General features: G+C 42.3%; 1 protein-coding gene across 6 annotated transcripts in view; it reads left to right on the plus strand.

Annotated features, from left to right (window-relative positions):
• The window catches only part of LOC137380130 (RAF proto-oncogene serine/threonine-protein kinase-like), a 100,108-nt gene that overhangs the window by 27,537 nt on the left and 50,377 nt on the right, over positions 1-22,194 (plus strand). For 3 of the 6 annotated variants that reach the window (XM_068051818.1, XM_068051816.1, XM_068051817.1), the window contains exons 2-8: positions 816-898; positions 2,501-2,726; positions 5,598-5,704; positions 13,766-13,868; positions 13,956-14,104; positions 15,222-15,347; positions 15,453-15,606. In XM_068051818.1, the coding sequence (XP_067907919.1) occupies positions 2,523-2,726; positions 5,598-5,704; positions 13,766-13,868; positions 13,956-14,104; positions 15,222-15,347; positions 15,453-15,606 (843 nt within the window). In that variant the 5' untranslated portion in view covers positions 816-898; positions 2,501-2,522. Of the gene's footprint in view, positions 1-815; positions 899-2,014; positions 2,406-2,500; positions 2,727-5,597; positions 5,705-13,765; positions 13,869-13,955; positions 14,105-15,221; positions 15,348-15,452; positions 15,607-22,194 lie in introns of those variants that run through there. The other 3 variants (XR_010976977.1, XM_068051819.1, XM_068051815.1) reach the window with 2 other exon arrangements.

The following is a 22,194-nucleotide window of genomic DNA, read 5'->3' on the forward strand; positions in this document are numbered from 1 at the left end:
TGGATTTTCTGGTGGTAATGATGGCAAAACTGTCAGTGTTCACCATAATTACTCCACTGAACCTGACAGCAACTTTGAGAGTTTGCACATGCACAGAATAATGTAGAAATCCAGAATTGCTGTCAATGATTCTTTCTCCAGAGGGTGCCATGTTGAGGTCCCCCCAGAGTGCAATCTCAGAGTGAATTGACAAGAACGTCCTCTCTTATACTGTTTGTCTCATTGTAAAAACCCTTGAAAAAGTTACACCATGTTGAATGAGGTGTAACTGGGATTTTAATGGCGTATAAGTTCATAATTACTGCTAAACACCCTCGCTGGCGCTGAAAAGCTAGTTTTATATTTGTAGAATGTCAAATTTCTCCACAATGATAAAATGTCCACATTTAAATTTTTTTTTAAGTTTGTTTAACTTTGGATTAAGATAGAAGATAAAATAAGCATAACCATTTATTTCGTTACCTGAAAATTTAGATTAAAAGTGAAGGATAATGAATACTTCATTGTGATTAATTGCTTACCCTGCTTGCTGACATCACTGCTGCTGGAAGCCTGGAGATCCCCTTCACTTTGTGCCAGATTTAAAATACCATCAGGAAAGGTGAAATCCACGCCACAGAGATTGCTAGATCTTTTGTGGGCAACTTTCTTCGCTGACTGTAAAATCCAGCCCAATGAATGTTGTATACTAGTGTCACGTCTTGGCTTTGGCACTGTTCTCGTGGGCATCTCTCCCATGTGGATGAGGTTGGGTATACACTGTGTTCATTGTACATGTAATATTTAGTAATTTCTATATAATTTTTCTCCTCCAGTTTTCTCCCTCCTCTTCTGAAGGCGTTGACGTCCTCAGTCGGTTGTCACCCTGCAGTACATCGCCCAAGTGCACGTTTATCATGTGAGTCTTGATGTTGAATGACAGTCAGCTATTTCACTGTGAACGATATCACAGCTAAGCACAATCCTGTCTTCACCAAATACCTACATATGCACACTCCCACTAGGGATCCCTATGTAATCAGGGTTGGGAGCCTGGTCAATTCTTCCCTTTGCTAGTACAGAGGCACTGGGCCAAATATTCTTTTTTATCATGGCACAGATCAGCTCAATTAGTGTAATGTTTATATTAAAAAAAACCTCCCTGTTATAAAGATATTATCTCGTACTGACTGGGTACAGAACGACAGGTACTGACCAGCTACTGGTTTCTTACGCAAGTGACCATTCTTCATCTGTGAGGCCGTGGACAGTTGAGTCTGATACTGGCCTTAACCAACGTCCACAATTATACATTTATCAGCAGTGGATTGTGACTGGGTGGGGGTGCGGGTGGTATTTTTCTTTTCCGCAACCCTTCTTATGACCCAGGAGTGCTAACAAATATTGAAGTACTCCTCTTACTGACTCTGGTGCTGATCAGCTAACTCAGCATAGAATGGGAATTAAATGAGGAACCTTCTATGATCTGTGTGCCTCAGTTCCACACTGAAAGCTAAACTATCAAGGAGCTGAAACTAATTGTTTAACTAGCACAACCTGTCAAGAAAATGTTTAGCTGTAATGTTATTCAGAGAAATCTTGCAGTATATGTTGTGGCATTCCAGTATAAGGTACTTATATGGACATTCTGGCACCGTGTCAATTGTGTCTCCATTAAAGCAAAGCTACCTGCTTTCTGAGATTGAGATAGATAATTTCCTTCAAGAAATGGCTGGCATTGAATCAAACTGTGTATTAATGTCAGCGATTTGGTCTTCATCTATTAGATAGTTTGTGGTGACAGGCAGGGGAGGGCTGCTACTATTTGCAATGGGTCGTGAGTATTTTACTATTTTTAAGAAAACTAGTTCTGTTAAGTGAATTCAGCACATTGCCGAGAATCAGTGTAATCTGCTAAAAGAACTTGATTGAAAACAGCACGTCACACATGCATGTATGATCAGGGTCAGTGAGTACTGCAGCAGCTGCACTGTAATCCTAGATCTCTGCACTTTTTAAACTGTAAATTTTCATGGCGCTTGCTGTGAATGTTGTGTTTGATTTGCTTTTTTTTAGATTTGTTTTCATTGCTGTGCTATATTTAGCTTTGTGGCAGCTAGATCAAAGGGTTCACTAGTTGCCAAAGGCACTGAGCAAGCAGAATTTAAAACTAACATGTATTTCACAGCCTAGAACTAGTTCTGGAATACTGCAGTGAATGCAATTCCAAAGCCTGTAGTTTGAATTCCATTTTGTGATCATATGCTGTGAGGATTTAGGAAGTCGGGGAGCCATTTTCAAATGAATATGGACTGGAAAATCAATATCTTGGGTTGGCAGAAATTGGAATCAGGGGTCCAAACCTTTGCTCTAAGGCCAACAGGAACAAAAAAAACTTTCTCCAGTATTAAGGCTCAATATTATAGGTATGTTCAGATGCTTGATGAATGTTGAATACTTAGCAGAGCCTGTATAGAATCAGAGAATCACTGTCTTTAATTTGTGTTTGCTATTCTTGCAGATCCCCTGCCTGTCTGATCAAAATGGAGTATAATCTGGGATTCTGGAAGTCCACCAGTAATGGTTTCAATGTACAAGATGTTTTCCATGATATTTCTACATCTGCTTCCCCCACCTTTGCTCATCACTTTGCATATCGTCGGGAATCTGAGGATGGGAAATTGGCAGATGCTTACAAAGCAGGGGGCACTATTCGGGTTTACTTACCAAACAAGCAGCGTACCGTGGTAAATTTATGTTCCATTATTTAGAAGCCAAATAATATGAAAAGGTTTGCTTCCTTTGGAATTTTAGGTTTTCTGTAAAGTGGTAATTGTTTTTAAGTAACCATTTTATTTTTTACCTAATACAACTCCTGTAGTAACATTTATCAAAGTAATTAGTATTTGCAAAGTAATGTGATCTCACAGAGCTAGGAAGATGCGGGTGGGATAGTGTTACACAAATGCTTCCATCTAGTACTTGTCTTGGATAACTAAAATGCGATTCTGTAGCTCAAACTGATGAGTACTTGGCTCCTGGCCAGAATGAATCACAGAATCGTTACAGTGCAGAAGGGGGCCAATCGGCCCATCGTGTTCACACTGGCTGTCTGAAAGAGCAGTTCCCTCCGTTCCATTCCCCCGGTGGTACAATATTTGGTATGAAGGCGGAACTTGGGACTGGTAGATGGGAATCCCATCACATGAAGATTTCCCTCTTAAAGAATATGGCAAAAAGAAAAATGGTAGAATCTAGGATGCAATAGTACCACTAATTATTTGATCCTTGAATAACTTTGAAGGCAGTCCTGATGAAAAATTACATCACTAAGACAGTTCTCTGCGTTCAAGGGTGTTGCCTTAGGATGCCTAGCAGGTTTAAAAGAGAAAATTAGTAAGAATTCTGAGATTCATTTTTAATGAGGCATTTAATAGAAGTTGGTACAGTGTTGGATTTCTTTTTAATGTAAGTAGATGTACCCATGATCAGCTATTCATCACTGATTTTATTGCATTGTCTTTTTCACTTGCTTAAATCCATATAGGTTCATGGTAGCAGAAGCGCTGTCCTGCAAAAATAGCTGTACCTATCATCAAGACTGCATAGCAAAGGTCAAATTAATCTGAATCTCAGTTTAATTTTTAATTGCTCTTCCAGTTCACTATTGGAGTAACTTGCCTTCCAGAAAATCTAATTATAAAAATATCAAAAACTTGATGAGGACAAAATTACTTGAAAGTAATACTTCTATGTTCTGCACGCTAAGAGCATAGTCTGATTACTGGCCTAAGTGTGAAATTTGTTGTTTGACAACATTGGATGTATAGTAGATAAGCAATCTAGCAATTTCCCAAGGTGGTAGTCATATCAGAAGACTTCTCGCTTTGACAGATTTGCCAAGGTGGAGTAGGATTATTGTATTTTACTAAAAACAATGTTGTCATTGAGGAAGAATGGACTAAATTTAAAATTGATAATAAAGCTCTAAATTAAAGTAAAGTAAGCTACATGGAGGAAAAATTGTATTACAGATGGATTGTGTCTTTCCCCTTTTGTTCATTAAGAGCTCATTTCTTATTTTGCGAACTGCCTTTGAGCACTTTTAGGATATGAGCCAGATATGGAGTAGTACTAGAAACAGATTATTTGGTTTACTTTCCCTTTACGCCCTGCAGAAATATTCTTTAGTACTGTCTTAATTATAATTGTCAAGTCATTGTGCTGAGTAGGCCTCTTGTGTAGCTAGTGGAACATGGGCACATGATCTGTAGTCCAATCCAACTTCATATTGAACTGAATTTCAACCATTATTGGCTGGAAATCAAGGTTCCAAACTATTTTGTATCTGTAGTTTTGATGTTTGTTTACAGAATAATTGTAACTGTTTATTGATTTTTTTCACGCCCTTTACCTCAATTTGCACAGACACTCCATTGAATGATTCTGACAACTAACTGAATTACAGATAAAAATTCATGACAGACTTTATAGTTCAGGCACACCTTTGTTGCATGGAGTAGCATGCAAGAAAGTATGGATCTGATTTTAACTTTGCAAGTGGGTGGGTTTTGAATAGGTTAAAATTAGGCCCATACGTTTAACTGAAAAGTCAGTCAAAAGGGGACTGTGAAAGTTGGCAAATCTCTAATCTAAAGCAAAAATCTATATAACAGAAGTAAACACATTGTATAATTTTTTGAGTTCCTAAAAAGAAATCATTATGTCGATTGCAGTTGGCTACAATGAATATTCTGTGGCATTGAAGCAGTGAGTGGACAGTGGCACCAGGCCTGGCTGATAGCATCTAGTCACTATGACAACAGTTGCCAGAAGAGCATTTAATCACAAAAAAAAATAGCATTTACTCTTTGTATGCTTGTCCTGCACGTTTGGTATTGCTTCAAGTGAGGGACAAGTCTGTTCATGTTGCTATGGTATTTGGTATTCAGAAAGTTCTGTCCCAGACCTGGCTGCTAGAGAGTTATGCAGACTCTTATTGGTGGATAAAGAATAATATATGCACTTGCAATAGGTAATAGGTAACCGGGCCAGTAACTAGTTTTTGTGAGCTACATCCAGATCCATGCACATATTAATGAGTACGACTCTTTACTGCAGACTGTATAAAATATGCTGACTTATTGCTCATTTAAAAATATATATATTTGTATTCTTTAGGTTTCTCTTGAATGCTGAGCAACATTTGTCAGGGTGACAGATGTTTTGAATTGGCCAGTGTTTGGGGTGGGGTGGGGGGTGGTGGGTGGTGGTGGGGGCTGGTGGGAGTGAAATGACTGAATCAAAATTATAACTATATCTAGCCCTGATCCTGAAGGGTGAGAATGAACAGCTATGTCTAAAATACAGAATACCCTGAAAGGGCAAGTACAGCTAAAATGGCCAACATTATTTACCTGTTGCAAATTTTGTGGGATGGACAAATTAGGTTTTTTGCATCCCCACCCTGACCTATTTGTTCCAGTAAGGACAATGAAGTACAAATTGTATAATCAAGCCTTAACCAGAAAACATTATTTAAAAATAGCATAATTTAATATGTGAATGCAACATTATGTATATCTGACCTGTTGTTCTCCCTTTATATGGTGCTGCAGGTGAGTGTGCGACCAGGCATGACTGTACAGGACAGTCTCAAAAAGGCTCTAAAAGTCCGGGGTCTGCAGCCAGATTGCTGTGCAGTCTTCAGGCTGCCACAAGGATGGTAAGAACATTTTTCTGTTCAGTTACCATGAATAATAGCTGACTGGTTTGTTATGCTCTTCAATAGTGGAGCACTGAATAAATTATTGATATTAAGTATGTCAATATTCAGTTCCAATTTGTTCTCCCTGTAACTCACCCCATGTGAGTTGTTCTTGATCCCAGCCTGAGGAATGTAAAAGAAGTAAGTCTTACGTAAGACAAAAAAGCTACACGTTTTATAGAAAGTCTTTAATATCAAATAGTTCTTTAAAAATGTTATCAGAGGTGTTTTTAAATTAAATTAAATGCCATTGCTTGTTATGATATGCTGTAGATTTCTACCATCAACTTATTTCACTTTGGGAACAAGCCTCTGAAATATTGACCCCTATTTTTGACTTTTGATGATCAGGCCTCATTTAAATTTAATTGGCAAGCTGCCTGTCTGAACACTCATGTCTGCTTGCTATTTTGGAGGAATTGGAAAATCTGGTGGGCCTACAGCATTGTATTAAAGGGGGAGGCTGGGCCATATTGTGGTGGGGTTATAGGGCGACAGAGAATTACTGATTGGAGTGGTGGAGGGCTGGAAAGGATCAGATTGGGCGGCTAGTTGTTTCAGCCGACTCAGACACAATGGACTGAATGGACTCCTTCTGCACCGTAACTTTTCTTTGGTTCTGTGATTCTCAATGAGGAGCAGTTATGTTCATCCTGAATTCCAGAAAGTGTTATATAAAATGCATTTTCTTCATTCCTGACTTGGTTCCCCTTTAAGGGACATACGTCATGGCAGTTTTTTGCTCTGTACAGTGAATGGGTCCTGCACTTAGCTGGTGCTGCGCTGTCTATTACTCAGTTACATGATACGATGAGACTCCTGCCTGTTTCCAGCATGAGTGCTGGCTGCCTAATTTGAGGCCTGCTGGAAAATTTTAGTGGGCAAATGTCAAATAAGAAATATATTGGTAATGAATTCTTGCAATTTTGATCTCAACCTCCCTGTTCTGCTGAAATGTGGGGTGATGGAGAGACCACGATTTAGACTATGGTCACAAGATCTAATCGAGTATCCATGAGAAACTCCATCTGAATCACAGAATTGTTACAACGGAGAAGGAGGCCATTCGGCCCATCGTGTTCGCACCAGCTCTCTGAAAGAGCAACTCCCTCAGTTCCATTCCCCTGCCTTCTCCCTGTAACCCTGCACATTCTTCCTTTTCAAACAACTGTCTAATTCCCTTTTGAATGCTTCAATTGAACCTGCCTGCACTACGTTCTCAGGCAGCGCATTCCAGACCTTAACCACTCGCTGTGTGAATGTGTAATCATAGAATGGTTACAGTACAGAAGTGGGCCATTTGGCCCATCAAGTCCTTGCTGGCTCTCTGCAAAACCAATTCAGCTTGTCCCACTTCCCCGCCCTTTGCCCGAAGACCGGCAATTTTTTTTTCTTCAGATACTTCTCCAAATTCCTTTAGAAAGCCATGATTGAATCTGCCTCCACCACTCTCTCAGGCAGTGCATTCCAGATCCTAACCACTCACTGTGTAAAAACATTTTTTCTCATATCACCTTTGGTTCTTTTGCCAAACACCTTAAATCTGTGTTCTCTGGTTCTTGACCCTTCAGCCAATGGGAACAATTTCTCTCTACCTACTCTGTCTAGACCACTCATAATTTTGAACATATCTATCAAATCCCCACTCAACCTTCTCTTGTCTTGGCCAATATTTATTCCTCAATCAGCATCGCAAAAACAGATTATCTGATCATTATCACATTGCTGTTTGTGGGAGCTTGCTGTGTGCAAATTGATTGCCATGTTTCCTACATTACAAAAGTGATTATACTTCAAAAGTACTTCATTGGCTGTAAAGTGCTTTGGGATGTCCGGTGGTTGTGAAAGGTGCTATATAAATGCAAGTCTGTCTTTCTTCTCTAAGGAGAACAACACCAGCTTCTCCAATCAATCCGCATAACTGAAGTCCCTCATCCATGGAAGTATTCTCGTAAATGTTTTCTGCACCCTCTCTAAAGCCTTCACATCATTCCTAAAGTGTAATGCCCAGAATTTGACACGATATTCCAGCTGAGGCAAAACCAGTGTTTTATAAAGGTTCATCATAACTTCCTTGCTTTTGTACTCTATGCCTCTATTTATAAATCCCAGGATACTGTATACTTTTTAAATCACTTTCTGAACCTGTCCTTTCATGATTTGTGCACAAATACCCCTAGGTCTCTTTGTTCATGCACCCTCTTTAGAATTGTATCCTTTATTTTGTATTGCCTCTCTTCATTATTCCTACCAAAATGTATCATGTCACACTTCTCTGTATTAAATATTATTTGCTAACGTGTCCATCCATTCCATCAGCCTGTCTATGTCCTCTTGAAGTCTATCGCTATCCTCCTAACAGTGCACAATACTTCAAAATTTTGTGTCATCCACAAATTTTGAAATTGTGCCCTGTACACCCAAGTCTAAGTCATTAATATGGATCAAGAAAAGCATGTTCCCCACTACTGACCCCTAGGGAACCCCACTGTATACCTTCTTCCAGTCCGATAAACAACCGTTCACCATTATTCTTTGTTTTCTGTCACTCAGCCAACTTTGCAACCAAGCTGCCACTGCCCCTTTTTTTCCTTGGGCTTCAACTTTGCTGGCAAGCCTATTATGTGGCACTTTATCAAATGCCTTTCGGAAGTCCATATACACCACATCAACTGTATTACCCTCAGCAGCCCTCCCTGTTACTTCATCAAAAAACCCAATCAAGTTAGTTAAACATAATTTGCCTTTAACAAATCCGTGCTGGCTTTCCTTAATCTATACTGATCCAAGTGACTGTTAATTTTGTCCTGGAGTATTGTTTCTAAAAGCTTTCCCACCAGTGAGGTTAAACTATCTGGTCTGTAGTTGTGTGTTTATCCTTACACCTTTTTTTGAGCAAGGGTGTGACATTTGCAATTCTATAGTCCTCTATCACCACCCCTGTATCTAAGGAGGATTGGAAGATTATGGCCAGTACCTCCGCAGTTTTCACCTTTATCTCTCTTACCATCCTCGGATGCATCCCATTTGGTCCCTGTCACTTGTCAACTTTAAGTAGAGCCCTACCTTTCCCCCTCGTGGGAATGTGCCTCAACTGGATGTGAACCATCTCCTGTTTAAAGACATTGGCCGTTTCAATTTCTCTGCTCCCCTCACTCACTCTAACCTGTCTTCCTATGAGCTAGCTGCACACCGTTCTCTCAGGTCTAACCCCGATATTATGATCAAACCTGCTGACAAGGGTGGTGCTGTTGTTATCTGGCGTATCTCTACCTTGCAGAGGCTGAGCGCCAGCTCTGAGACACTTCTTCCTACCTCCCCCTGTACCATGACCCCACCACCGAACATCAAACTTCTGTCTACAGGACTGTCACCGACCTCCTCTCCTCTGGAGATCTTCCCTCTACAGATTCCAACTTCATAGTCCTGCAAACCCGGACAGCCCACTTCTAGCTCCTTCCTAAAATCCACAAACAAGGACTGTCCTGGCAGACCCATTGTTTCAGCCTGTTTCTGCCCCAAAGAACTTATTTCTTCCTATCTTGACTCTATCTTTTCTCCGCTGATCCAGTCTCTTCCCACCTACATCTGTCACTCTTCTGACGTCCAATGTCATTTTGACAATTTCCAGTTTCCTGGCCCTAACCGCCTCCTCTTCACTATGGACGTCCAATCTCTCTACACCTCCATCCCCCACCAGGACGGTTTGACAGCTCTTCGCTTTTTCCTTGAACAGAGGCCCAACCCGTCCCCATCCACCACCACATTCCTCCACCTGGCAGAACTTGTTCTCACATTGAACAACTTCTCCTTCAACTCCACTCAAGTAAAAGGTGTTACTATGGGTACCCACATGGGTCGTAGTTGCGCCTATCCTTTTGTGGGATACGTCGAACATTCCTTGTTCGAGTCCTACTCAGGCCCCCTCCCCCAACTCTTTTTCCGGTACATTGATGACTGTATCAGTGCCGTTTCCTGCTCCTGTCCCAAACTGGAAAACATTATCAACTTTGCTTCCAATTTCCATCCTTCTCTCACCTTTATAGGGTCCATCTCTGACACCATTCCCTTCCTTGACTTCTCTCTCTCCATCTCTGGGGATAGGCTGTCTACTAATATTCATTATAAGCCCACCAACTCCCACAGCTACCTCGACTACACTTCTTCACACCCTACCTCCTGTAAGGACTCCATTCCATTCTCTCAGTTTCTTTGTCTCCGACACATCTGCTGTGATGATGCAGCCTTCCACAAGAGCGCTTCTGATATGTCTTCCTTTTTCCTCAACTGAGGAATCTCCCCCACTGTGGTTGACAGGGCCCTCAACCGTGTCTGGCCCATTTCCCGCACTTCTGCTCTCACCCCGTCCCCTCCCTCCCAGAATTGCGACAGGGTTCCCCTTGTCCTCACTTTCCACCCAACCAGCCTCCATATTCAAAGAATCATTCTCCACCGTTTCCGCCACCTCCAGCGTGATGCCATCACCAAACGCATCTTCCCCTCCCCTCCCCTTTCAGCATTCCGAAGGGATCGTTCCCTCCGCAACACCCTGGTCCACTCCTCCATTACCCCCAACACCTCGTCCCCTTCCCATGGCATCTTTCCCTGCAATCGCAGGTGTAATAAATGTTTACCTCCTCTCTCCTCACTATCCAATGCCCCAAATACTCCTTTCAGGTGAAGCAGTGATTTACTTGTACTTCTTTCAATTTAGTATACTGTATTCGCTGCACACAATGTGGTCTCCTCTACATTGGGGAGACCAAACGCAGATTGGGTGACTGTTTTGTGGAACACCTTTACTCAGTCCGAAAGCATGACCCAAGCTTCCAGACCTGCTGAGTGGTTCCAGCATTTCTTGTTTTTATTACCCAAGCTTCCGGTTGCTTGCTATTTCAACACTCCCCTCTGCTCTCATGCCAACATTTCTGTCTTTGGCCTGCTCCAGTGTTCCAGTGAACATCAACGCAAGCTCGAGGAGCAGCACCTGATCTTTCAGTTAGGCACTCTACAGAACATTGAGTTCAATAACTTCAGAGCATGACTGGCCTTTGTTTTTATATTTTATTTTTTAACCATGTGCCTGTTTTTCATGTAGTCAGAGCTGCTCATTATTTTGCTATTAACACGCTCTCTGAACTAATGCTTTGTCTTTCACAACAAGCATTAATACGCTGTTTTCCTTTGTCCCAGGACAGCTTTGTTATTTAATCTCTCTTGCCCTCTGCCATATCAAGCACCTTCCCCTTTATTCTCTCTCCCACTGCCTCCCCTTCACTTGCTTAAAACCTAATTCTTTTCTAACCTTTGCCAGTTCTGATGAAAGGTCACAGACCTGAAACGTTAACTCTACTTCTCTCTCCACAGATGCTGCCAGACCTGCTGAGTATTTCCAGCATTTTTTGTTTTTATTTCTCTTTAAAGACTCCCTTTGTTTCATTACAGTTTTGTCTGCCAGTCTTTAATTCCAATTTATCTGGGCCAGATCTGTTCTCAGCTCAGTGAAATTGGCCCTCCTCAAATGAAATATTTTTACTCTGGATTGCTCCTTCTCCTTTTCCATAGCTAATCTAAAACTTATGATAATATTATCACTGTTCCCTAAATGTTCCCCTATTGACAATTGATCTACTTGTCCAACCTCATTCCCCAGAACCAAATCCAGCAATGCCTCCTTCCTCATTGGGCTGAAAATGTACTGGTGAAGAAAATTCTCCTGACCACACATCAGAAACTCTTTCTCCCTCTCTGCTCTTTACACTATTATTGTTCCGGTCTATATTTGGATAATTAAAGTCCCCCATTATCACTATTGCATAGTTCTTGCACCTCTCTATAATTTCCCCGCAAATTTGCTTTTCTACATCTTTCCCACTAGTTGGTGGCCTATAAATATACAGCGCATCACTTATTGAAAACTGAAAGAATGGAAGCACTTTACTGCTCACTTAACATTCAGGCACACCCCTCGTCCCTTGCAGGTACTTCACAGATGGTAATGTGGAATATGATAAATCGATCGAGTCATCAGAATCTCCCAATTGAACCACAAGCTGGCAGTTGTATGACATAGGTAAAAATAATCTGCACCCTGCAATAGATGAAGCTGGCAGCAGACCACCTCCATGGCCAATTTGAAAGGATCCAATCAGATAGTTTGATCTTTAGTTCTGATTTGGTGAGACAAATCTAAGCTATTAACTTCATGATGTAAAAATAATTAAAGATTTCAAGAAAAATAATTGAAGTGAAACAGCCTGAGTAGCACAGAACAGAGCAATTGTATGCAGATTCTAGGAAACAAAAATTTTCATTATGCTAAAAATGAAAGACACAGAAGCTGTCCTATAAAATTCATGAAGAAATTGCTCTACTATCAGCAGTAATTGCAATCCAGAGTCTGTCTGTATACATAAATGTTTTTGTCTTTGTAGAATTTGTAGAAACGACCACTGCTCTATCATAAATCATAGCTAAATCAAGTGACAGACAAATAGATAATTTTTAATGAGGTGTTGGTCTTTCATATTAATTAAGAAACTGTTAAGTTTAGTGACATGTTATCTATTTGACAGATTTTATGTTTATGTATGCAGTTAGTACTAGTTATGTTGGAGGAAATGTGGTTTATAATAAAAGAAGCAAATGCATGTGACACACATTGATTGCATTATGTAATGAAGGCAGCAGAGCATATGATGTATAATGTTGACAAGAAAAAGCTAAATGAATTTGTTTAGAGTAATTTGTACTTGTTTTATGTTGATTCAGAACTAAGAGGAAATGCAGAAAGTTAAACTTTTGTACTAAAGGGTTGTGATTTGTAACTGATCTACAATTCAGTTCACTGCAAATTAGTTATTTGCATAACTTGGTATCATATTACCAGGACACATCTTCCTTACAGATTTATCTGCTAAATGTTTAGTTAATTGTGGAGCAGCAAGTGTCAATAGCAGAAGTTGATGTGGGATGACAGAGTCAAGTACTAGTGTAGGGTGAGCAGCAGATGAGGGATAAACATGGGAAGCAGACTGGGAGGTGATGGAAGCTGAATCAGTTACGAGCAGGGATTTGGAGCAGTGTAACCCACCAAGAGCATAAAGAGCAGGTTGCTGGAGGTGAGGTGTGCACACGTTGCCATGTACTTGGTAGTGAATGGCGGGTGGGAACTGCAGGGGAAGCTCTGCTATATGCAGAAGTTAAAGAAGATGAGCAAACAATAAAACTGTAAAAGATTAATTGTAACATAGTGTGAAGCATAGCCATGATTCCTGTTTCCTACTGTGCAGTTAAAATGAAGAAATTGTGAATGAGCCAGTCAGATGCAAGAAAATTGCCCACATTTAACTGTAAGCAAGAAGCATGATGGAAATGTGTGCTAAAAATTAATATAATTAATTGATTGACGGGCCTCCTGGCTGCACTGCTTCATTGTCTATTTGGAGATTTGCCATCTTTTTTTTTTGCCTGTCATACAGGAGTCATCCAGGAACATCCCGCAAGCCTTGTACGATACGAGAGTCAGACTTTTAAATTATGTTCAACCAAGTGCAGAAACGTATGGAAAGTCTGGTGCATTTTCAACCTTTTACTGTGGAAATGGAAATTACATAAGAATTCTTGACACATCAAAAATTTAGGTTTTCCATAGCCACCTTCTGATCCATAATATCATGCTTTCAGTATGCTTTTTAAGATTGTATATGGTGGTGTAGTGTGTTGGAACATTAATGCGCAGCGCCATGTGAGTTTGCACATTTGATGCTCCAAGACTTGGAGATGCCAAGCATTTCCCAACAAAAGGCATAAATGCAGGAGGGAGAATCATCAATCTGGCAGCTTCTTGTAACTGGTTTCCAAGTAACATTATTGAAGGTTTAGGAGTAGGTTAGCTATGCATGTGCTCATTCCTCTGCTGAAGGTGTGTGACTAGAGAAGAAAAATATTTTAGAAAGAGGGAGTTTCACCTTTTTAAAAAAAAAACACTTTCATTGATATACCTTGCTCCATCTGTAGCCCGAAGTACCGTATAGATTGGACCACAGATACTACCTCGTTGATTGGTGAAGAGCTGGTGGTTGAGGTCCTGGACCACCTCCCCCTAACTACTCACAATTTTGTAAGTATTTCAGGTTACTTTTGAATTCAGTTTGCACTCCTTAGTAACTTCACCATTTTAAACCATTCTCATGTTATTTGTTCAAAGGTTCGCAAAACCTTTTTGAAGTTGGCATTCTGTGATATCTGTCAAAAGTTTCTTCTGAATGGCTTTCGGTGTCAGACCTGCGGCTACAAGTTCCATGAGCACTGTAGCACCAAAGTCCCTACCATGTGTATCGACTGGAATAATGTTAGGTACTTGCGAGAATTTTTGTAAAATGTTTAGTTGGTTTCTCATTGAATCTTTCTAGTGCATTGCATTACTGTGGAGATATTACCTATGTTTGTATGTACTGATAATTTATGCTATGTACAAAAGTTCTTCATGGTTGGCAATATGTGGGAATATTGATTCTGACTTTAACTACTGTCATCAAAATGATTGCCTATTTGTGACAACCTGCTGCTTCAGTAGTAGGGCATTGAACTTGCACCCTGCTATCTCTGAATCTGGGTTCTGGCTTTTAAGTGACCTTATGATCCAGCAGAATTGACTCCAGTTATGAGTATGCTAGATTTTGGGCAGCCTGTTAAATGGAGTGCTTCACAACAATGTTGTTGAGAAGTGTTCAGATTTTGTGTATTCTGTGGTCCTGTAATTTTAATTGAACATTTGTTGATCTTTGTTGGCAGACAGTAACTGGTTAGCTATTTGTATAATAAATCATTTTTGGCTGAGGGGTGGAGTGTGTCAGTAAGTCACTGTGTTATCAGTTGTATTACAGTGATTTATCATATTGCTTTTTCCTCCCTTTTTGTCTCGTTCTCTTCCCTCCTAATTGGTTGCTTTGTACAGTTCCCATTTGGTGGAAGGGTGGAAAGGACAGCCTCTGGACACAGAGCCTATCAACACCACCCTTTGGTTGACACTTGGGTATTCCTCCTCTAATCCTCCTGCAGCTGACCAATGGACTCCTTACCTATAGGAGAGGGAAGGAAGAGCTGAGGTTGCATATTGTGGTCATTATTTAAACCTGTTGCTACAGGACAGTACTGCAACTTATGTTCGAAATAAAAGGGCCTTACTACCTACTGCTTTGGTCCCTTCAGGTTCAAGACATGACTTTATCTCAAAAGGCTGCTGTTTTTAAATCATCATCTCTCCTTGTTGGAAATACTTTGTTTTATTTCATCTGAATTAAGAAATACTTTTTCCCAAAAGTATGTGGTAATTTTGTAAGCTATCCTATGTTCAAGGATATTCTCTTTATTAATTGCAAAGTAATTGCAGTAAATAAATTAGATATTTTAAGCAATTCTTGCACAATGAGTATTCAGGATGCCAGTTAATTTCTTTTCTATTTTCTGTCAGAGCATATCAAGCAGCCACGCCATACTCTAGACTGTTCTCACCTTCTAACAGCGATGGGGTAGTGCCATCCATTACACAAATGACTACACGCCGAGTGCGTGAGTCTTTTTCACGACTTCCTGAGAGGTGAGTTGAAAGCATTAAACTAATTTCAAAGAAGAATTTTCATCACAGTTTGTTGTCTGCTTCTTTGACTGTTCTTAGCTTGTGCTTTTCTTTTATCATTTTCAGCTTGCAGTACAGGCATTCCACCTCTCATGCCTTCAACTGTCCCATGACTTTCTCATCCACAGAAGGTCAGCTCTGCCAGCGGCAAAGGTCTTCATCCACTCCCAACGTTCACATGTCCAGCACCAACATGCCAATTGATAACAGCATTATTGAGGTAAAATGACCCTTGTGAAATGACAGAACCCCCGAACTTGCATGTGCCTAAGAACGTGCAGCTGCTTAGAACACATGGGCATTTGTTGGTTACTCTTGGCTGTGGCTAGTTGATTTAAGTTTCATTTGCCGTTATAAATAAAATGTTGTTTGTGATTACTATAATTTTCACACTTCATATTTTATTCCATTCATTATAGTTATGCTTTTTTCTATAGTCTCAACTTTATAAAAAAATTGATTTTCCAATTTTTAAAATTTTGTGCTGTTACGACCAGGTGAGAAAGGGGTCTAGGGTTCCCTCTCAGCCTTCACCTGGTCTTACTGTAACAGGGTTTTGTTTTAAACACACTTTTTTTAGCTCCCCCTTGGTGATGGGTAGATGGGTTACCGTCAGGGGAAGGAGAGGGAACCAGCAGGCAGGGCAGGGATCCCCTGTGGCCGTTTCCCTCAACAACAGGTATACCGTTTTGGATACTGTTGCGGGGGACGACTTATCAGGGGTAAGCAATGGGGTACAGATATCTGGCACAGAGTCTGTCCCTGTTGCTCAGAAGGGAAGGGGGAAGAGGAGCAGAACATTAGTCATTGGGGACTCCATAGTTAGGGGAACAGATAGGAGGTTCTGTGGGAACGAGAGAGACTCACGGTTGGTATGTTGCCTCCCAGGTGCCAGGGTTCGTGATGTCTCGGATCGTGTTTTTGGGATCCTTAATGGGGAGGGGGAGCAGCCCCAAGTCGTGGTCCACATAGGCACCAACGACATAGGTAGGAAGAGAGATGGGGATTTAAGACAGAAATTTAGGGAGCTAGGGTGGAAGCTTAGAGCGAGAACAAACAGAGTTGTTATCTCTGGGTTGTTGCCCGTGCCACGTGATAGCGAAGTGAGGAATAGGGAGAGAGAGGAGTTGAACACGTGGCTGCAGGGATGGTGCAGGAGGGAGGGTTTTGGTTTCCTGGATAATTGGGGCTCTTTCTGGGGTAGGTGGGACCTCTACAAACAGGATGGTCTTCACCTGAACCAGAGGGGTACCAATATCCTGGGGGGGAGGTTTGCTAGTGCTCTTCGGGGGGGTTTAAACTAATTCAGCAGGGGAATGGGAACCTAAATTGTAGTGCCAGTGTACAGGATGTTGAGAGTAGTGAGGTCAGGGATATGGTTACAAGGACGCAAGAGGGCACTGGCAAGCAAGAACCTGGTTTAAAGTGTGTCTATTTCAACGCCAGGAGCATCCGGAATAAGGTGGGTGAGCTTGCAGCATGGGTTGGTACCTGGGATCTCGATGTAGTGGCCATTTCGGAGACATGGGTAGAGCAGGGGCAGGAATGGATGTTGCAGATCCCGGGATTTAGATGTTTCAGTAAGAACAGAGAAGATGGTAAAAGAGGGGGGGGTGTGGCATTGTTAATCAAGGAGAGTATTACAGCGACAGAAAGGACGTTTGAGGACTCGGCTACTGAGGTAGTATGGGCTGAGGTTAGAAACAGGAGAGGTGAGGTTACCCTGTTGGGAGTCTTTTATAGACCTCCAAATAGTTCCAGAGATGTAGAGGAAAGGATAGCGAAGATGATTCTCGACAGGGGTGAGAGTAACAGGGTAGTTGTTATGGGGGACTTTAACTTTCCAAATATCGACTGGAAATACTATAGTTCGAGTACTTTAGATGGGTCAGTTTTTGTCCAGTGTGTGCAGGAGGGTTTTCTGACACAGTATGTAGACAGGCCAACCAGGGGCGATGCCACATTGGATTTGGTACTGGGAAATGAACCCGGCCAGGTGTTAGATTTAGATGTAGGTGAGCACTTTGGTGATAGTGATCACAATTCGGTTAGGTTTACCTTAGCGATGGGCAGGGACAGGTATATACCGCAGGGCAAGAATTATAACTGGGGGAAAGGAAATTATGATGCGATTAGGCAAGATTTAGGATGCGTAGGATGGGGAAGGAAACTGCAGGGGATGGGAACAATCGAAATGTGGAGCTTATTCAAGGAGCAGCTACTGCGTGTCCTTGATAAGTATGTACCTGTGAGGCAGGGAGGAAGTTGTCGTGCGAGGGAGCCGTGGTTTACTAAAGAAGTTGAAGCGCTTGTCAAGAGGAAGAAGAAGGCTTATGTTAGGATGAGACGTGAAGGCTCAGTTAGGGCGCTTGAGAGCTACAAGCTAGCCAGGAAGGATCTAAAGGGAGAGCTAAGAAGAGCAAGGAGAGGACACGAGAGGTCATTGGTGGATCGGATCAGGGAAAACCCTAAGGCTTTCTATAGGTATATCAGGAATAAAAGAATGACTAGAGTTAGATTAGGGCCAATCAAGGATAGTAGTGGGAAGTTGTGTGTGAAATCAGAGGAGATAGGGGAAGTGTTAAATGAATATTTTGCGTCAGTATTTACAGTAGAGAAAGAAAATGTTGTTGAGAATACTGAGATTCAGGCTACGAGGCTAGATGGGATTGAGGTTCACAGGGAGGAGGTGTTAGCAATTTTGGAAAGTGTGAAAATAGATAAGTCCCCTGGGCCAGATGGGATTTATCCTAGGATTCTCTGGGAAGCTAGGGAGGAGATTGCAGAGCCTTTGTCCTTTATCTTTATGTCGTCATTGTCGACAGGAATAGTGCCGGAAGACTGGAGGATTGCAAATGTTGTCCCCTTGTTCAAGAAGGGGAGTAGAGACAGCCCTGGTAATTATAGACCTGTGAGCCTTACTTCGGTTGTGGGTAAAATGTTGGAAAAGGTTATAAGAGACAGGATTTATAATCATCTTGAAAAGAATAAGTACATTAGAGATAGTCAGCACGGTTTTGTGACTGGTAGGTCGTGCCTCACAAACCTTATTGAGTTTTTCGAGAAGGTGACCAAACAGGTGGATGAGGGTAAAGCAGTGGATGTGGTGTATATGGATTTCAGTAAGGCGTTTGATAAGGTTCCCCACGGTAGGCTATTGCAGAAAATACGCAAGTATGGGGTTGAAGGTGATTTAGAGCTTTGGATCAGAAATTGGCTAGCTGAAAGAAGACAGAGGTTGGTGGTTGATGGCAAATGCTCATCCTGGAGTTTAGTTACTAGTAGTGTACCGCAAGGATCTGTTTTGGGGCCACTGCTGTTTGTCATTTTTATAAATGACCTGGAAGAGGGTTTAGAAGGGTGGGTTAGTAAATTTGCAGATGACACTAAGGTCGGTGGAGTTGTGGATAGTGCCGAAGGATGTTGTCGGGTACAGAGAGACATAGATAGGCTGCAGAGCTGGGCTGAGAGATGGCAAATGGAGTTTAATGCGGAAAAGTGTGAGGTGATTCACTTTGGAAGGAGTAACAGGAATGCAGAGTACTGGGCTAATGGGAGGATTCTTGGTACTGTAGATGAACAGAGAGATCTTGGTGTCCAGGTGCATAAATCCCTGAAGGTTGCTAACCAGGTTAATAGGGCTGTTAAGAAGGCATATGGTGTGTTAGCTTTTATTAGTAGGGGGGTCGAGTTTCGGAGCCACGAGGTCATGCTGCAGCTGTACAAAACTCTGGTGAGACCGCACCTGGAGTATTGCGTGCAGTTCTGGTCACCGCATTATAGGAAGGATGTGGAAGCTATGGAAAGGGTGCAGAGGAGATTTACTAGGATGTTGCCTGGTATGGAGGGAAGGTCTTACGAGGAAAGGCTGAGGGACTTGAGGTTGTTTTCGTTGGAGAGAAGGAGGAGGAGAGGTGACTTAATAGAGACATATAAGATAATCAGAGGGTTAGATAGGGTGGATAGTGAGCGTCTTTTTCCTCGGATGGTGATGGCAAACACGAGGGGACATAGCTTCAAGTTGAGGGGTGATAGATATCGGACAGATGTGAGAGGTAGTTTCTTTACTCAGAGAGTAGTAAGGGCGTGGAACGCCCTGCCTGCAGCAGTAGTAGATTCGCCAACTTTAAGGGCATTTAAGTGGACATTGGATAGACACATGGATGAAAATGGAATAATGCAGGGGTCAGATGGTTTCACAGGTCGGCGCAACATCGAGGGCCGAAGGGCCTGTACTGCGCTGTAATGTTCTAAGTTCTAAATTCTAAAAATTCTAAATTCACTAACTTCCAATTATAAGGCAAAGAAACTAGCTAAACAGGTTTTCTTGGGTTTAAAGAGAAAAGGTTGAACTTTATTAAACTTAATCTCTAATGCGGTTAATGCCTACGGATACACGACGCGACCACACTAGCATGCCTACGCGATACACACGTGCAAATAGAGACAGAAAAGAGCAGAAGAAATAAAGTGGAAAAGTTTGAGGCAATATCTGAAGATGGTTTTGGTCACTGTTCTTCGAGCTCACTGTAAAGTCCTTGATTATAGGTAGGTCTTGCTTTTCGTTGGGGCCCAGTATTCTTCTTAAACCTTGCTTGATGTAGGAGACTTTTCTCTCTTGAAGTTCATGTGGCCTCAGTGGGTCCAGAGGCTTGTGAGAAAGAGATGGGAGCAGACAGAAGAGGTCTTCTCACACCAGGAGCAAACAGTCTTTTCAAGTTTAAAAACTCTGTGGCTAGTTCAGAAAACCCTGGACCAGCCAGTTAGTCATGTAACCAGCTCATTTAACTAGTCCTGGCTTTTGTGGATTGTATCATCTTAGCAGTCTCTGGAATGCTCTTCCTTACGCCTTCAATGTCTGGTGATCAAAATCCATTGTGGGTTGAATGTGTCAGGAAATGGTCCTTTTGTCTCTACAAGCACTGTCTGTTAGTATGCAAATGTTTTTCAGCTAAGTGTCTGGCAGCCCTTGTAACAGGCCTTCTCTTCTTCCCAGCAAGTTTAAAATCCATGTTCATATGATAAAATTAATATGCCTCACTCTTGGCAGGTGGGGGCCTGCATGACCGTGCTCATTTTAAGTACCAGAGGAAATTTTTGTCGAATACTTTAAGCGCTGAAGATATTGAGAGCTGGCTAAAATGGTATCTTAGATTAGGAAACACTTCTGCATACAGAGGGTGGTAGAAGTTTGGAGCTCTCTTTCGCAGTTGATGCTAGATCAATTGTAAATTTTAAATCTGAGATTGATTGTTTGTTGTTAACCAAAGGTATTAAGGGATATGGGGCAAAGGCGGGTACATAGAGTTAGGCCATGGATCAGCCATGATCTCGTTGAATGACGTTACAGGCCTGAGGGACTAAATGGCATACTCCTGTTCCTATTCTTGAAGTTGAAATGCCAGGTTAGCACAAAACACCATTTTGGTAAAGGAGTTGAAGCCAGTGTTAGGAAAAGCCATCTGGAGACTGGATAAACAGTTGATGCCACTTAAAATTGCTGCTTGCACTCATTAAAGAGATTTCACAGCGTTTTGGTGGCTATCACTTCAACTAATTCCCTCTCCTAATAGCAAGCAGCTGTTTGAGAGTAAACATGGTGTTTATGTTGATTTCAAACTTGACCTGAAGCGATACCATTTCATGGCCATTGCTAAGGGAGCTGTGAAGAGGATCTCTGAAACATATTGGAAGACTTTCATGGACACTTTGTTAAGACTACACCAACACTTGTGCAACATTTATTTTGGAAATTCTCTCAGGACTTCGCTTAAATAGAGTAAGTGCTGTGTTACTGCACCTTGTTGGATACCTTATATGAGCCACCAGGAGAAAGGGAGTGCTTGGCCATGGACATCTAGCTAGGGATGTCATCAGGTGCGAGGCGCTCATGTTGTTGCTCTACGTGGCGCAGGTCTGGCCCATACCCCACTCCTGCACCGTGGCAGTCACCCGAGCCATTTTCCGCTTCATCTGGGGATCTAAAATGGACCGGGTCCGGAGGGACACGATGTTCAAATCTCTGGACAAGGGTGGGAAAAATGTACCCAACGTGGCCCTCATCCTGATGACCACCTTCGTGTGCGGCTGCATCAAGCTGTGTGTAGACCTCCAGTACGCAAACTCCAAGTGTCACTACGTGCTGAGGTTCTATCTGTCCCCGGTGTTGCGAAGGATGGGCTTGGCCACATTGCCGCGGAACGCTCCATGCAGTTGGGCCGTGCCGTACCACCTATCCTTCCTGGAGCAGTTTCTGCGGGAAAACACCTTTGACCACCGGTCCATCAGGCAGTGGTCTGCACGGAATGTCCTCAAGGGCCTACGGGAAAAGGAGACGGTGGATGCTGTCGGATGGTTCCCCGAGCAGACCGTCAAAGTCATTTGGCGGAATGCCTCATCACCAGAACTTTCAAACAAGCACCAAGACGTAGCTTGGCTGGTGGTGAGAAGGGCCCTTCCCGTCAGATCCTTCATGCACACCCGAAGTCTCTCCTCCTCCGCACAGTGCCCCCGCGTTGGCTGTGGTGGGGAAGAGACGGTCGCCCACCTCCTCCTGGAATGTGTCTTTGCAAAGCAGGTGTGGAAAGAGATGCAGTGGTTTTTGTCGAGGTTCATCCCAAGCAGCTCTATAACACAGGAGTCTGTGCTCTACGGGCTGTTCCCAGGGACGCACACCGAGACAAACATCAACTGCTGCTGGAGGACTATCAATTCGGTGAAAGACGCCCTTTGGTCTGCCCGAAACTTGCTGGTCTTCCAGCGCAAAGAGTTGTCCACCACCGAATGTTGCAGACTGGCACATTCCAAG

This window comes from Heterodontus francisci, chromosome 19 (assembly GCF_036365525.1).
Source record: "Heterodontus francisci isolate sHetFra1 chromosome 19, sHetFra1.hap1, whole genome shotgun sequence".
NCBI lineage: Eukaryota > Metazoa > Chordata > Chondrichthyes > Heterodontiformes > Heterodontidae > Heterodontus > Heterodontus francisci.